Raw genomic sequence first — 14,636 nt, forward strand, 5'->3', positions numbered from 1 at the left:
ATGGTAACATTTTTTCCATCAGTCCGTTTAAAAACATTAATGAGGAAGACATTGCCGATCACCGTGTTTGACTGAAGAACTGTGACTTGGCCTGGACTCGTTTCCACTTGGGCGATTTTAGAGGAGACCTCTGGATCACACCGGCCGTATTCCACTGGAATGCTCTCTGCGGTTTCTGAAGCTATTTATACTCCAGTAATCATGTAATCGGCTGCACGTCGCCAATGTTTTCACTCTTGCAATTAAGTGTTGCTACGGACCTGGCAGAAACCAATGCTGATTCTGAACACTGCTCTATGCCGTCAAATAATTTATGAACCATTTAATTCACGTGTAACCTTAGACAAATGTGCCACTTATTTCTGGCCAAGTGCCTGTGGTGCTGACAATTTGATTTTCACTTCCTTAATTCACATTTTCCCCTTTTATTAATACCCCATATACAGATGTGAGATTATGGTATCGTTAGTCTCGTGCTGTCATCTTATACACACTATGGATGTTCCTCGGTCACCAGTCATTGTCATGGTTGGAACAGAACGAGCGCTTCCTCACGAGGATGTCGCCTCACCGCTGCAGTTTCGGTCATTACATAATGTTTGTTTTTGTACAGGTATAGCGTATTTGAACCACAAATAATGTTTTTGAATTAAATCAACACACGCTGTTTGTACATCGTTTGCATTATCAGACATGCAGTCTCCTGAGGCGGTGGGGTTGGGTGAAAAATATTCTTAGACTCCAAAATGTGCACCTCATACATTTCTTATAGCCATCACATCAGATTGAACTGATTCCAAGAGATGAAGAGCTCTCTGGGTTGCGTGAGGATGGATTTGCCCGTTTCCAGACTAGTAGTGGAAAAACTCCTGAATAGTCGAATCGGGTCCGGGACCTTGCAGTCAATGCGTAGGTGATGAAAGCCTCTGCGGCGGCCTCAGAGCGCGAGACCTGTAAGAAATGTTTACATGTACCCGCGCGCCTTTCCTGAGGGCTGTAAAGAAAGTACCAAAAAGGGACAAGGTGAAACGTTGGCGGCCAATAGGTTTAACTGGTCACTATTTACATCATGGACTTTGCTTCATTGCTTAGGTAAACTTAATCTATAGTTTCAGTCACGTGGTATGAGTTGCAAGGAAAAAATTATGAACACAATTGATAGCCTCAACCCGAATTAGTATAAGCTTTGAGCTTTGTAAGCTTATTTGAATATTATTTTGAAAATGTCAAAAGAACACCAGAAGGCTGGCATGTTATTCCCTCTCCAGTGGTAATTGAAAGCTTGTGCTCTGCAGAAGAATGATGGGCCATTTCGTAATTGCCTTTGATGCTATTTATCCTGTCTTGTATCCAGTCTCTATATGAAGCACGGGCAACTGTCCCAGTCCCAAGTCCCAGATCTAAAGCAGATGGTGGAGGCCGGGTACCCTCCTCCTCCTCCTCCTCCTCCTCCTCCCTCCCCAAGACAAGGCTGCTATTTCAGGTGCTGCCGATGAGGCTCATTGCTGGTGAACCTACCACCCTTGGTCTAATAGGGGACAGTATGTCCCAGATAGCCACTGGAAAGAGACTGCGCTCTAATTAGGGATGGACCAAACCGCACTTTTTTTCAGTACTGATACTGATTCTCCACCCTAAAAGTTCAGTGGAAGGATCAGCAAATAACGGCCACTGATCGGATCCATTACCTTTACTGGAGAGTATCGCCTCTGTGGTGAGGGGGTGGTGTGGTTTGAGCACGCACACCTGTCTTGGGTCTAGGTAGTTGGGCCCAGGATCAGTGTGGCTGTATGGCTGTTGCTTGTTGGGCTAATCAGCGAGCAACAGGTAATCTCCACACACACACACACACACACACACACACACACACACACGCACACGCACACGCACACACACACACACACACAGGTGAGGAGCCCTTGTCATGGCATGATTCCCATCGTGCTCCAGGCTTGTTCCACCTTGCCCACTCCCGACAATAAACTGGTGTGTTTTCTACCCCATTGCCTGTGTCTCTGTGTCAGACGGCCCTGAAAACACCACTTGGGTGGTGTGTGGCAGGCGAGACAGCCACAGTGATCCTGGGCCCAATTACTCAAACTGTTAGAAACAATGATTGGCATGTATTTTGTATTTCTCAACCGTAGACAGCCATCTTGTCTAAAGAGCAGAAAATTGAGTAGGCTTTCATACATTTTGATGACGATTGATCTTGTTCTTGGTATCCGATCAGAATATTCTCTGTGGAGAGTAGTATACAATTGGATACAATTCAGCCTGATATTGGACGTGTGCGAGAGGCTTTTCAAAGGAAAAGCCTCTCTCCGTGCCCCTCTGACAGTGGTCGAGTTCTTTCCACTGGAGCCCAGTGTGTCCCTTTGGAGGTCAACAATGTGGGCCAGTAACGATCCTGCTTACAAAGCAGTTTCGCTGACAATAGAATAGCCCTATCTGGCAAATCAAAAGCGATTCTGAGTTGCAACTTTGGACATATTTGCCAGCGTGAATGGGGTTATGGGAAGTGTGTGTGTGTTGTGTGGCCTTCAAAGGAGCACTTGGATAACATCCAGTCCCGAACAAAAGCGCTTTGGTTCAAGCTGATCACCACAAAGACCGAACGGCGCGCTGTCATTGTCCCGCGTGCATTCTGGGACACATAACCTCAGTCTCCCATCGGTCAGCTGGTTTATAGGCTTTACAGATCTGACTTTCATTTTTCAAGCCAGCGACCACATATCAACAGGTTTCTGAATACATGTCGTACTGCACTCCCATGTCCATGCTGAAGCAACAGAGAGAAGCATACAGAAAAGTTGGCATGCAGAGGGAAGAAGATCACCCATCTGCCTGCAACGACTCTGTACTGCTGTTGTATTTCATATGCTCGAACTTCAGTTCCTAATGGTGCACAGGTGCTCTCACCCTCCTTCCATTTTGCGATGGATCACAGAAGGCTTTGATGCCACTCTCCATATCCCGTTCTTGGGCCTCCACACATGTTTACCATACAGAGGACCTCACAAGGGCAGGAATGTGCCATGCGAGAGTAAAGGAGTACAGGAGATAATGTTGAATATACAGTGGAAACCTCTTGTAGTGATGGCGTCTGTCCGGGTAAAATTGATCACTATAAATATGATGATTATCAAAACCATTTGTTTTCCATTTTTCCTTTTTCATTATTTCTCATGCAGGTAACCATCTCATGGTATCGATGGCTCTGCGGAGCCTGACATGGGACACACAGTGTTTTTTTGTTTCGATCAATTAGAGACTGGGGAAAATAAATACATCTAAAATGAAAAACAGTTTTTATTAATTTTATTTTTATTTTTATTTTTTATTTTTTAAACGGGGAAGATAACGCATTTGTCCATTACGCATTTACGCCACTGCCCTGCCTGTTTTGTGAATGATCGGTCTTAAACCAATTTTGAACTCTAAAGAATTGTCGAACAGGATTTCAAGTGTGGGAATGATTCTGTCCCAAGCCTTTTCATCCATATAAGCGGTTGATCACTGTAACGTAATCATTATAAGCAGTTTCCACTGTATGTATGTATGTGTATGTAATCAATAACCTGTTGAATCAGATGGGATATAACCTTTAATGTAAGGAAAGATAGTCAGCCGGTCCGTGCGCCTGACTGTGTTTGTGTATGCATGTGATGGAGTTAACGTGTGTGTGTGTGTGTGTGTGTGTGTGTGTGTGTGTGTGTGTGTGTGTGTGTGTGTGTGTGTGTGTGTGTGTGTGTGTGTGTGTGTGTGTGTGTGTGTGTGTGTACTACCTTCAACACTGAGATAATCACTGTGTGATCAAAGGGCGCTGCAAGGCTCAAGACTCTAATACTCTAGAACTGGCTGAATAAAAGTCAGATATTTGCCGAAGATGTTTTCCTCTGGGATCAGACATCTTTCTGCCGGCCGCTGATGTCATTTTGACGACCCCATCTTGTTTCTCCCTGGTCTGTGATGCGCTCGGTCAAACAGAAAGTGAGTTTGCAGAGAGCGGTGTGGTTTTGAACGCAATAGACCTATAATCGCCTCTGACAGGTCGTTGCTTTCCCCTTTGCTTTGGTTTGGTGCGACAGTGTCACGGGCTAATGTTTGACTTGGAATATGAATGATTTAATGAGTTTCCATGTGCAGTCGTGGATGTAATCGTGTTAAATGATCCGATCCGCTCCTTTGTGTAAATGCCATGCCAGCTTTGTCTTAATCCCCGGCATCCCTATTGACTAGCTGATGATGGAAGTAATTGCAGTTCTGGGTTTTACTTATACATCAAAAAGCCCAGTAGACCTTTCACTAGTCCTGGTTGTCCCCAGTTCACGTTAGCAATTAATTACGGTAGTCCTCGTAGTCCAAAGCCTCTAGGAAACTGCTGTACACTAACTGGTTCCCACCTACAGTATTTCTACCTCCTCTCCTTTCCATCTTCCAACATGAACAGTGTGTCAGTTCTCATTTTCACCGTAAGCGTTGAACAGGTAGGCAATGTTGCAGCCAATCTGATAATGCGGCGGCGGGGCATTGTGCCGGACTACAAAGTCTGCACCTTTCTGAAATATATTAGTATTTTAATATTTCAGACGATCACTGACCAGACTCGAGTGCAAACCCCCCCCCCCCCCCCCATTGCGTGCATTCCCTTTTAAATGGGTTTATTGGTTTATTTCCACACAAGGGCCAGAAGGAAAGGACGGCTACTCTGCAATTGAGCAATGCTTATCAACTATCTTTGATTGACCTCACCTCAATTGTTAAATTATTATGATTGTGGGAGGTAGAGTGGAGTTTAATGCTGATGAATGTAACAAGGCCCCCGTACACACACACACACACACACACACACACACACACACACACACACACACACAAATGCAGCTCTCATTCCTGTCTGACTGGAAGCATTTGAATGAGTCAGCAGTTGATTGGCCATTAGGAAAGCTTGATGGGAAAGGCTTTCAGGGGTCTTCTGGCAAAGACATCTGTTGCCGTCAATTTCTCTAATCAAATGTGAATCTCGCCCTGTCAATTTCACTTACTGGATTTGGATAATAATTCATTTTGTGGATCGATGCCTCCATTCAAAAAGACAATTCTATGAATCGGTGTTATTAATCCGTACGAAGTTCAAATCATGATCCCTGTTGGATTGTTCAGTTGCAGAGACAATTTAAAGAGTACTACCACCACATGGGGGGGTGGTGGCGGTGGTGGTGGTGGTGGTGGTGGTGGCGGCGGTGGTACGAGGGTTTTTTTTACAATGTGCAGAAGATCTTTATACACTTGAACCTTGGTGAAATTTACCACAATACCACAATGAAATGTACCTTTGTTTAGTTCAGAGTCACCTACAGTATGTAAGTTCATCATATCATTACACAGAACTCAAAAATAAAAATGCACTTTTAACTTTTTTGTGGGTGGGGGTTCCGGTAACTGCCAACTAACCCGACCTCCGGCGTGAAGGAGAATTTGCCGTGGTTTTATTTTTAACCAGTAATTTTTCTCTCCATTGACCAACAAATGCTTTCCATGTCGTGTCGGTCAATTCAAAGTTCAGCCCGAATCTTCTCCAAAAAGAGTATGATGCATGACTAACGTTCTACTAAAATAGATCGTTTATTTCCATTTCATGTAACCCAAAATCCCTCATTACCGCCCAACCACCGTCGCGTTCTTCACTGTCGGTAATCCAAGAAGCCGACACTAGGGCCAAGTTATATTTCTAATGAGAAAAATCCTGTGGATTGTTTAATGACGGTGCAGAAGTGGCCGAGGTGAGAATGCCTTCTGCCATTGTAACAATGTCCAACATGAGCAGCATCATGCTGCACGGCGCACTATTGGTGGCCGCGTGGCTCTAAATCACCTCATTAATCTGTTTCCCCGGGTGGAGATCGTGTGTGTGTGTGTGTGTGTGTGTGTGTGTCTGTGTCTGTGTCTGTGTGTGTGTGTGTGTGTGTGTGCGCGCGCGCGCGTGTGGAATCCAAATCGCTTCATGTTCAGGTTGTGTCGAGCTCTTAATGAAACACCCGAGACCAATATCATCAACATTTTACCGTGGTTCTTGGGTAGGACCATATATTCTACTCGCATTACGATTTTGTACCCTTATATAAATAGGCTCTGACTAGACTATTGCGTCAACGCTCAAAATCCAAATTTTTTTTTTCCCTGTCGGAAGGCAGATCAATGATGCAACAACTTGGGTTAGTGCTGATTGGTCTTTCCTCACAGCGGAACACAAAGTACGTCTCCTACCCGTCATGCAGATTTATACTATACCACGAGCGTAAACCTGCGGTGGGATGTATAACAAGAAATTTGATATTTGCCTCAGCCAAAGATCAGGAATAAGAGTTGGACGAAAGATCTCTGTGCCTCTCTGCCAGCAGTGTTAGAGGTGTAGTATCACGTCCCTCTTATTACACGGCTGCTTGCTAAATAAAAGTAAACACACTGAGACAGACCGTTCATTTGAAAGGATTTTATAGATAGTATGCCTGAGCCTCCGCTAAGAAAAGTAGTCCACAACAAAAAAAAAAAACCTCACCCTACATGCGACTAACCAATTTACTGCTATTAATGTGAAATTGGACATATCCACATATCCATTGTCGTTTTTCTGAAGCGTCACAAGACATCGCTGCCAATACAAGGGATGTGAAACCAGGTGGAGTGGTCGCCCGTGACAACGTTATTATTAACAGATCGGCAGCCGTTATTCTGAAATAACCGACCGCGGATCGCTGCTATCGACCAATCAGAACAGACTATTCCCCAGTGTCGTGTATTAACACGACATGTACAAGACGGCGGCGGGCCTCAAAAACCTGACCTTGTTCTGAGCAGTGTCTCCCCACCCATGTCTCCTCAGAGATCCGGGCCCAGCTGGTGGAGCAGCAGAAGTGTCTGGACCAGCAGACGGAGATGCGGGTCCAGCTGCTCCAGGACCTGCAGGACTTCTTCAGGAAGAAGTCCGAGATCGAGATGGAGTACTCCAGGAACCTGGAGAAGCTGGCCGAGCGCTTCATGGCCAAGACGCGCAGCACCAAGGACCACCAGCAGTACAAGTACGTCTGTTCTTTTTTTTTTTTTTTTTACATATGTACAGTACATACTGTGTATCTCTTGTCTTTCATCGCGGCCTGTGGTTTCTTTCGTTCATGGGTCGCTTTTTGTCAAAGTTTCCTTCGAATTTTCTCCGCTTTCCTCCGTCTCACCGACCCTGTATTGAGTCGTGATGGCGTGTGTTTCGACTCTATTCTCAGTCTCCCTCGCTGTATATTCTAATTTCTGCAAATACAAATGCATCCAGATTTGATTACAATAGTGTGTTGGGAGCAACTATCTGCCTGGAAAATATATTTAGATATGATTACACCGCTAATGAAATCTATCAACTTTCACATTTTAAGTGAGGAGGAGGAGGAGGAGGAGGAGGAGGAGGAGGAGGAGGAGGGATGCATACATATAATTTTTGTTTCTCTTCCTAATTACATTCCAGCTTCCGGAAAGCCTTCTGTAATATCATACTGCGCTCTCCCTCTCTCAGTCATGGCTTTCATCGATAATAATAAAAACGTACATTGAAATGAGTAGAATGGGACATGAATTATTGAAACACAATACCTGTAGGGGTGTATTAAATACCTGGGGCTCCTTATTACTATTTGTTTTTACTATTTTTATCCCTCAACCGTCAAGCCCCTCACAATGCGCCTTTGTTGTCTGCGGCTCCTATGGGTGACGGGGTGCGGGGGCTGCGTTTAAATATCGTGTGACAGCTGAGAACCTTGTCTCTCAGCAGCAGGTTGAGTTTGGCGCTCGGATATTCCTGAGAGATGGAGAGATGGAGAGATGGGGAGAGAGAGAGAGAGAGAGAGAGAGAGAGAGAGAGAGAGAGAGAGAGCGAGAGCGAGCTTTCTCATAAGACGTCTCGCCATCCACAGAACCGAACCTCGTGGCTTCGACGCCTTCCTCGCTCGCTCTGTGGCGCGTCTCTGGGATGTTGACACAAAGTCGAGCGCGCCGCACTCGCTGGCCTCGTTTAGTTTTTCTTTTTTTTTTTTTTTTCGGCTTCGGCATTAGCATATCGTTTGAACCTGCGGTGGGGAGTGGAAATAAAGATCTATGTTTGTCCTCTCCGTCTGCAAATAGACCTTGCTCTCCTCTCCGCCTAAAACTGCAATGAGTCTAGCAGCTGTGGTGTGTGTGTGTGTGTGAGTGCGTGTGCGTGTGCGTGTGTGTGTGTGTGTGTGTGTGTGTGTGTGTGTGTGTGTGTGTGTGTGGTATCTGACAGGTAAGGAGACTCTGGTATGGTCCCATGATGTACCGACTGGTCACTTTAAGTCAGTGTAAACATTTGGCTTCTCCTCGGGAACATATTTCCTCAGTACATGGAAGTCGCTCCGATTACACCGTCCGCCCTGTTGTGGCCCGTATTTTTCTTTTAATTTTTCCGTAGTAAAACAAACAACAAATACAGGAGGGCCACTATGCCTCGCCACATTCTTTTCGGTTTGTTGTTGTTGGAGCGACCCCAGTGCATCTAAAGGAAAAACAGTGTTTTCATTCTGGCTTTCGCCCTAAGCCGCCCTGGTGTGTGTGTGTGTGTGTGTGTGTGTGTGTGTGTGTGTGTGTGTGTGTGTGTGTGTGTGTGTGTGTGTGTGTGTGTGTGTGTGTGTGTGTGTGTGTGTGTGTGTGTGTGTGTGTGTGTGTGTGTGTGCCTCAGCTATATTCGCCGGGTAATTAGTCGGCCGTTTCCTACACAGTGGCGGCTGCGTTCGCCGAGTGCCACCGCTCTTATCAATGGAGTACGGGGTGGCGGTGTCAGATTAAAGATTTAGATCTTCTCTGAGAAGCCTATGTCAGGACAGACACAGTCCGCCTTTTTTGGCCCTTGTTTGTACTTTTATCTTGTGTAATTTTTTTTTTTTTTTCAATCAACTCCCCTTGACATGAAGCTCATTGGAACACGCTTGAAATCTGTGGATAAACAAGCAGATGTTATTCCACAGCTCTTACTGATGTCCTGCATTGGCGCACGGTATGCACTACAACATATACTGTATATATTATATTCCATATTGAAGCTTAAATACAAAAGAGCCAAGGATCAAACCGTAAAGGCTCTGCCATATGAACTACTTTGCATTGAAGCTTTTGGAAACTAGGGCCCCTTCCATACATGGAGTCTTTCCCAGTAATGTTCCGGCACCGTTCCTGTATGGGCTCATGTGTGAATGGGAAGTTATGAAAGCCCGATAGTCCCACGGGAAGGTTTGATGATGCCATTCTGCATCATAATTAGCCATGTGCTTCTATATTATGTGTGACAAGTTAACAAATTAGGTTGACCATTATTTAAACAAACATTTCATATAATAATTATAATGAAATGTTTTTTGAATTATTATAGTGAATTAAGAATGAATTATAATGAGCCTTAGATGTGTGGAGATGGAGAGAGCGATCCCTCGGCAACATGACCTCCACGGCATGTTCGCCGCTCTCCAGGGAACTAGGACAGTATAGAGGCGGCCGTACGAGCTTTGCTTTTAAAGGGAACCAACTGAGCACACAAAGGCGCCTATCTATGGATGTCTATCTCCTTTGTACCATTGGATTAGTCTTTCTCCCAGAATGCAGCGGGAGAGGGAACAACCCAGGCAAGGCAAGACCACGAGGCACCGGTTCTTGGGAGTGCAATTCAGCGCCGTCTGCCAAGTTCATTTGTGTACTAGGGCTTTGCAGGATGAACACACACACACACACACACACACACAAAGGCAACGCACACATGCACTTAAACACACACACACACAGTCCCACATTATGTCCAGTTTGCTTAGGGAGAGACAGAGAAATGGCAAGCAGGGGAATAATTGAATTATTTATATTGCCAAAGCCACCCAGCAGCATCTTGAATACTCAGGCATTTCACATCCTGAATAAAGCCTCCGGTTAAAGGACATCCTTTTTGTGTCCCTGAGGATTTAAATGCCATAACCCCCCCCCCCCCCCCGCCGCCCCCAGAGACGCGGTAGATTTCTATGGGGAATATGTAAGAGAGGTCAATGACCCGCAGTTACAATTTAAAAACTGTTACGTTTTGAAGGGTATCTTTAGGTCTGCGAGACACAAGGTTCTCAGCTGGTATAAGGGGGGTTCAGGTCATCTATACCAAAACCTACCCATAGTGTCCGTTTAGGGTTAAATCCCCGATAGGCGTTGGCTTTGGGCCGTAGGATTCACAAAGCACATAAGTACTCATCGCGTTGAGTTTTCAGTGAGCCCTTAAAAGAAGTTTCCATATGGCTTTTTTCCGTTCTTAAAGGGCTCCTCTTTCAACGCAGAGCACATTCAAGCGTTAATTATCTTTCCTTCAGCAGTCCTCCACTTAGTGAGAGTGCCAATGAGGGGATATTGACTCCCTGACTTTTCCAGTGCGGGGAAAGCACGGACTCGGTGCAGCCAACCGTGCTCTGAGTAGTAAGTTGTTAATAAGGCTGCGCCCTGTTCGGGGTTATTACTTTTCCTGTCTCTACCTGCGCTCAAGTCCCCGGGCGGTCTGTCCGTCTGTCTGACCCAATTCCTCCTCGGGCCGAAGGGGATATGATGACATTGGGTCCGTTTCCTGCCATTATGCGGGGTTGGGGCCGTTGAGTCTCACAGGCAATTTTTGCTGCAGTCCGTGTCATTCTACACCCCGCTCGCCTTCTGCGTCCCTGTGGCCTGCAGCTTGATACAGCAGGTCCCCCCCCCCCTATTAAGCAACACGCACGTAGGAACCGCTGATTTATTGGAGGGGACTCTCTGGTGTTTCCGTTGACTTCCCCCAGCATTTCTGTGAAGCGAAGTGCATAGCTCACCTCGTTTGTGGACTTTTTCTTGGGTTCTTTTCTACTGCCAGAGCGTTATAGTAATTTATAAGCCTGGCTGTGTTTTGTTGCCACATGCTTTCAAGTCACACGAACGGGGATTTCGAGTCATATGGACCTCGTGGAGGAAAAGTAATGAAAAACCAGATCTCCTATTTGGACTCATGCTCAATATGCTTCATAATGCTGCATTTTCTGAGGAAAATGGCGGTATCCTTAAAAAAAAAAGGAAGGAAAAATAACTTCTGGCCAACCCCAAACGCCGTAGTACTTGTACTCAGTATGAATACCAGGTTTTCCTTTTCAAAATGTCTTTATGTATTTTCACATTTCAAAAGCACATGCTCAAAACGACATCTAAACAACAATTTGACTTAAATAAGATAAATAACAATATAATAATTACTGCTACTAATAATAATTAATTAAATGAAGACATTTTTAATTAAATTAATAGACAAAAAAATAATAATAATTTGAATAAATAAATAATAATTAAAATAAAAACATATGCAATGGATAAACATAGCAAAAAAGCTATAAAAATATATAAGCAAAATACCAATAACGATAAGAGTTACAGACAGGGGCAGGTTTGCAAACTGTTGAACAGGTGAATGATTCGCTTTGGGGGCTTGCACCAACAACCACACAAAAACCCAGAACATTTTGTCTTCTTTTTTTTGGTGCCTGAAGTCACATGTACAGTCACCTGTGAGTTGGAGTAGAACAGACCTAAGCCTCAAATTTAGACACGATAAAGTTAAAGGGGGTTGATTGACTCTTTGGGCAGGACTTGTTTTAAGGCGGTGTCCGACGTCATTTCAGTGATCCTCACCTAGCCAGCATGGATGCACACATACATACATGCTCCCCCCCCCCCCCCCCCACACGTGCACCTAATGCAAATGGACTGCCACAGTGAATGCACGGCTGATGCATAATGCAGCGAGGATTTATGGTAATTGCAGTTTGACAGAGACTGTGGGTGATGTTGTCCAGCATTCCTGTCTCTGCAAACTCTGAAACAGAAGCAGCTGTGAGGGTTTCCTCCCCCCCCGCCCCTTCTCCTTTACAGACTTCCTCCTGCTACGGCACCAACGCGTTCAGTAGCCTGAACACGTGGCATTGACATTTTCCTCAGTGCTTTAGCCTAATTCGATTCTCTTTTTTTCTTCTGTAGTTTTAAATGAGAGGATAGAGTACAGAAAGTCCTGTCGTTTGACAGCGCCCACGGCCACGCTCCGCTGCACACAGCGGGCTTCCTGTTTTCCAGTCGTCCCGGCAGAGAACGGAGCCCTAATCGCACAGCTGGCTGGGATATTTGTGTCGGTTATTCATTTAGGAGAAACTGTGACCTCAGTTTTCTGCTCTCGCAGCAGATGCCGCTGCCCCTGCGCCGGGCGGCCGACCCGGGGTCTGGGTCGCCCGCCCGGCCCAGAGGCTTCACCTGTTGTGTTGACAAGCGCTGCCTGTCCATGCCAGCTAACCTTGGGAGAGGAGAACAGAGGCGAGTCTCCAGATGGTTCCGGCAACCCCCCCCCCCCCCCCCCCCAGTCCTCAATTGTGGAACGTCAGTCATGCCGACACATGGACACACTCGCATTTTTTGGTGCTCTTCAGCAGCCGGGAGGAATGTTGTAGACGAAGCCAGAGGAAGCCGGGCCTGCGGGCCTGCGGAGCCTGTGCTCGCCGCGGCCCCGGACAAAGCCCCGCAGTGAGCCGCGAGGCACGGAAAGCGGCGCTCTGCCTCACACATTCTGTCGTTTTCTCCTTGTCGCGGTGCCTCTCCTCATCTCGTCTCCCGTCAATTATTTGGTGTCACAATCCAGAAAATGTACTTATTTTTTTTGTGTACTGCAACTTCTCTCCCTTAATTCCATTAAGTGTGTTTCCGAAGCCGCTGGCAGGCTGTTCCGCGGGTGCAGCGAGTCGTTTTGGCACAGAATGCCGTTAGAACGGTGCCCTAGAAATGTCAGAGATGCAAAGCCCTTTTTGCAAGTGAACTCCTTCGTGCAGATGTATATTCCTTGCAATGAAGGGGACACATTTTTAGGTCTAGAACCGCCGATATATAGGCCACTTAGCAGCAAGGGGCGTCTTCTGAGAACTCTCTAATACTTTTCAGACGGCCCCCGATCGACTTTTCGCATAACCATTTACTGGAGGGTGCGGCGTGCGTCACTCTTGGGCTGGCCTTGATGTCTTCGTGCGGACGGCGCAAGATGGCCCGCAGGGCAGTTACGACTTGCCAGCATGCTCATAACTAATCGGAACCTTTTGAGCAAATTAGAGCCTTCAGAGCACGACGTGAACAAAAAAGAAACGCCACAGAACTACTCCTCCTCCTGTCTGGGATTGGTCCAAACATCACATGGCGTCATGGATCAACTGGAGGCACGAGGAGAACTTCCTTTTCAACTGTGGCGTCGTGAAAGCAGTTTTCATTGAAGTTCTTGCTACATTCCTTCCTGGTTTTGACACTCGTAAACACATGTTTTGCTTGCTTTTTTGTTTATTGTGTCAAAATCAATGAAATGGGTAAAGAAAACCCTTCATTGTAAATTTCTTTGCCTTCTAATCATTTTCTGTACTTTTTGCGTTTAGTTTTTTAAGAAGCACACTTATGGTAGACGTTCTGTTAAGAAGACACAGCTACCCAGCTACCCACTTTCCCCCACATTCAGCAATTTCTGATATTGGGATATCTCTTCTTAAATCCAACTTTATAACACCTTCCTAAATTCCTAATGTGCAGTCAGTCATTTTAAATGTGTTAAATGTGGGGTGTTTTTGTTTGTTTTTGTTTTTTAGGAAGGACCAGAACCTGCTGTCTCCAGTCAACTGCTGGTACCTGCTGCTCAACCAGGTGCGGAGGGAGAGCAAGGACCACGCCACCCTCAGCGACATCTATCTCAACAACGTCATCATGAGGTTCATGCAGATCAGCGAGGACTCCACCCGACTCCTCAAGAAGGTCAGCCTCTTCCAGTCTGTCTTTAGTACAAACCTCTTCTTCCCTTTCTGCGTTTCTCTGTTGAGCCACGCGGATTCTTGACCAGAACTGGTGGAAATGGTGGAGCAAATCCAAGGTCTCTTCCCGGAATCTGAGACGTACAGTAGTTGTAATGCATTCCAGATTCAGGACGGCAGTCAGGTTCGGGCACCGGTGGCTCCAGTAACTGACGTTCTATAAACAGCGTTTTCGCTCTCAATAAAGCCATTCATTTGTCAGCGAGGTATATTTAGCAGTGCGATGCGATGCGTGTTGGGTGTGGCGTTTGATCAGATGATGCTCTGCTAGCGGAGGCCCCCCCCGCTTGGCTCCAATGCAGAGGAACCTCGCTTACCGCAGCTCTGATCCTGCCTACATTACGGCTTCCACCCTCCCGTCTTGAAGCCTGTGGCATGGCGACCGAAACCGAGTTGCACCGCCGAGTTGCACCGCAAAGGCGACAACTCCCAAGCAGATTATGAGCTCCTATGCTACAGGAGTCGCATGGACTCACCACAGGACGAAATTACAAAGCGACTCTACTTCAGAGGGCCGCCTTGTTTCCGCTTCAGCTTTCTCTCTTTATTGCTTTCTTTCTTGCTTTCTTGCTGCAGAGAAGACAGGGCTAGGTTTTTGGAGTCAAGAGACAGTGAAAAATGAGAGGCTTCCATTCGAGTGATAACCATCCCTGGAGGGCTGCGGTTTTGACTTTGATTGTATGGCACAAGGAGTGGTATGCGGCGCTTGCC

At 46.1% G+C, this 14,636-nt stretch overlaps 1 protein-coding gene across 3 annotated transcripts in view; it reads left to right on the top strand.

The window, feature by feature from the left end:
• Positions 1-14,636, top strand: part of srgap1a (SLIT-ROBO Rho GTPase activating protein 1a) — an 83,463-nt gene that overhangs the window by 21,724 nt on the left and 47,103 nt on the right. For all 3 annotated transcript variants that reach the window (XM_080002695.1, XM_080002693.1, XM_080002694.1), the window contains exons 2-3: positions 6,887-7,082; positions 13,707-13,869. In XM_080002695.1, coding sequence (XP_079858821.1) covers positions 6,887-7,082; positions 13,707-13,869 — 359 coding nt within the window. The remainder of the gene's footprint in view (positions 1-6,886; positions 7,083-13,706; positions 13,870-14,636) is intronic.

This window comes from Zeus faber (assembly GCF_960531495.2).
Source record: "Zeus faber genome assembly, chromosome: 6".
NCBI lineage: Eukaryota > Metazoa > Chordata > Actinopteri > Zeiformes > Zeidae > Zeus > Zeus faber.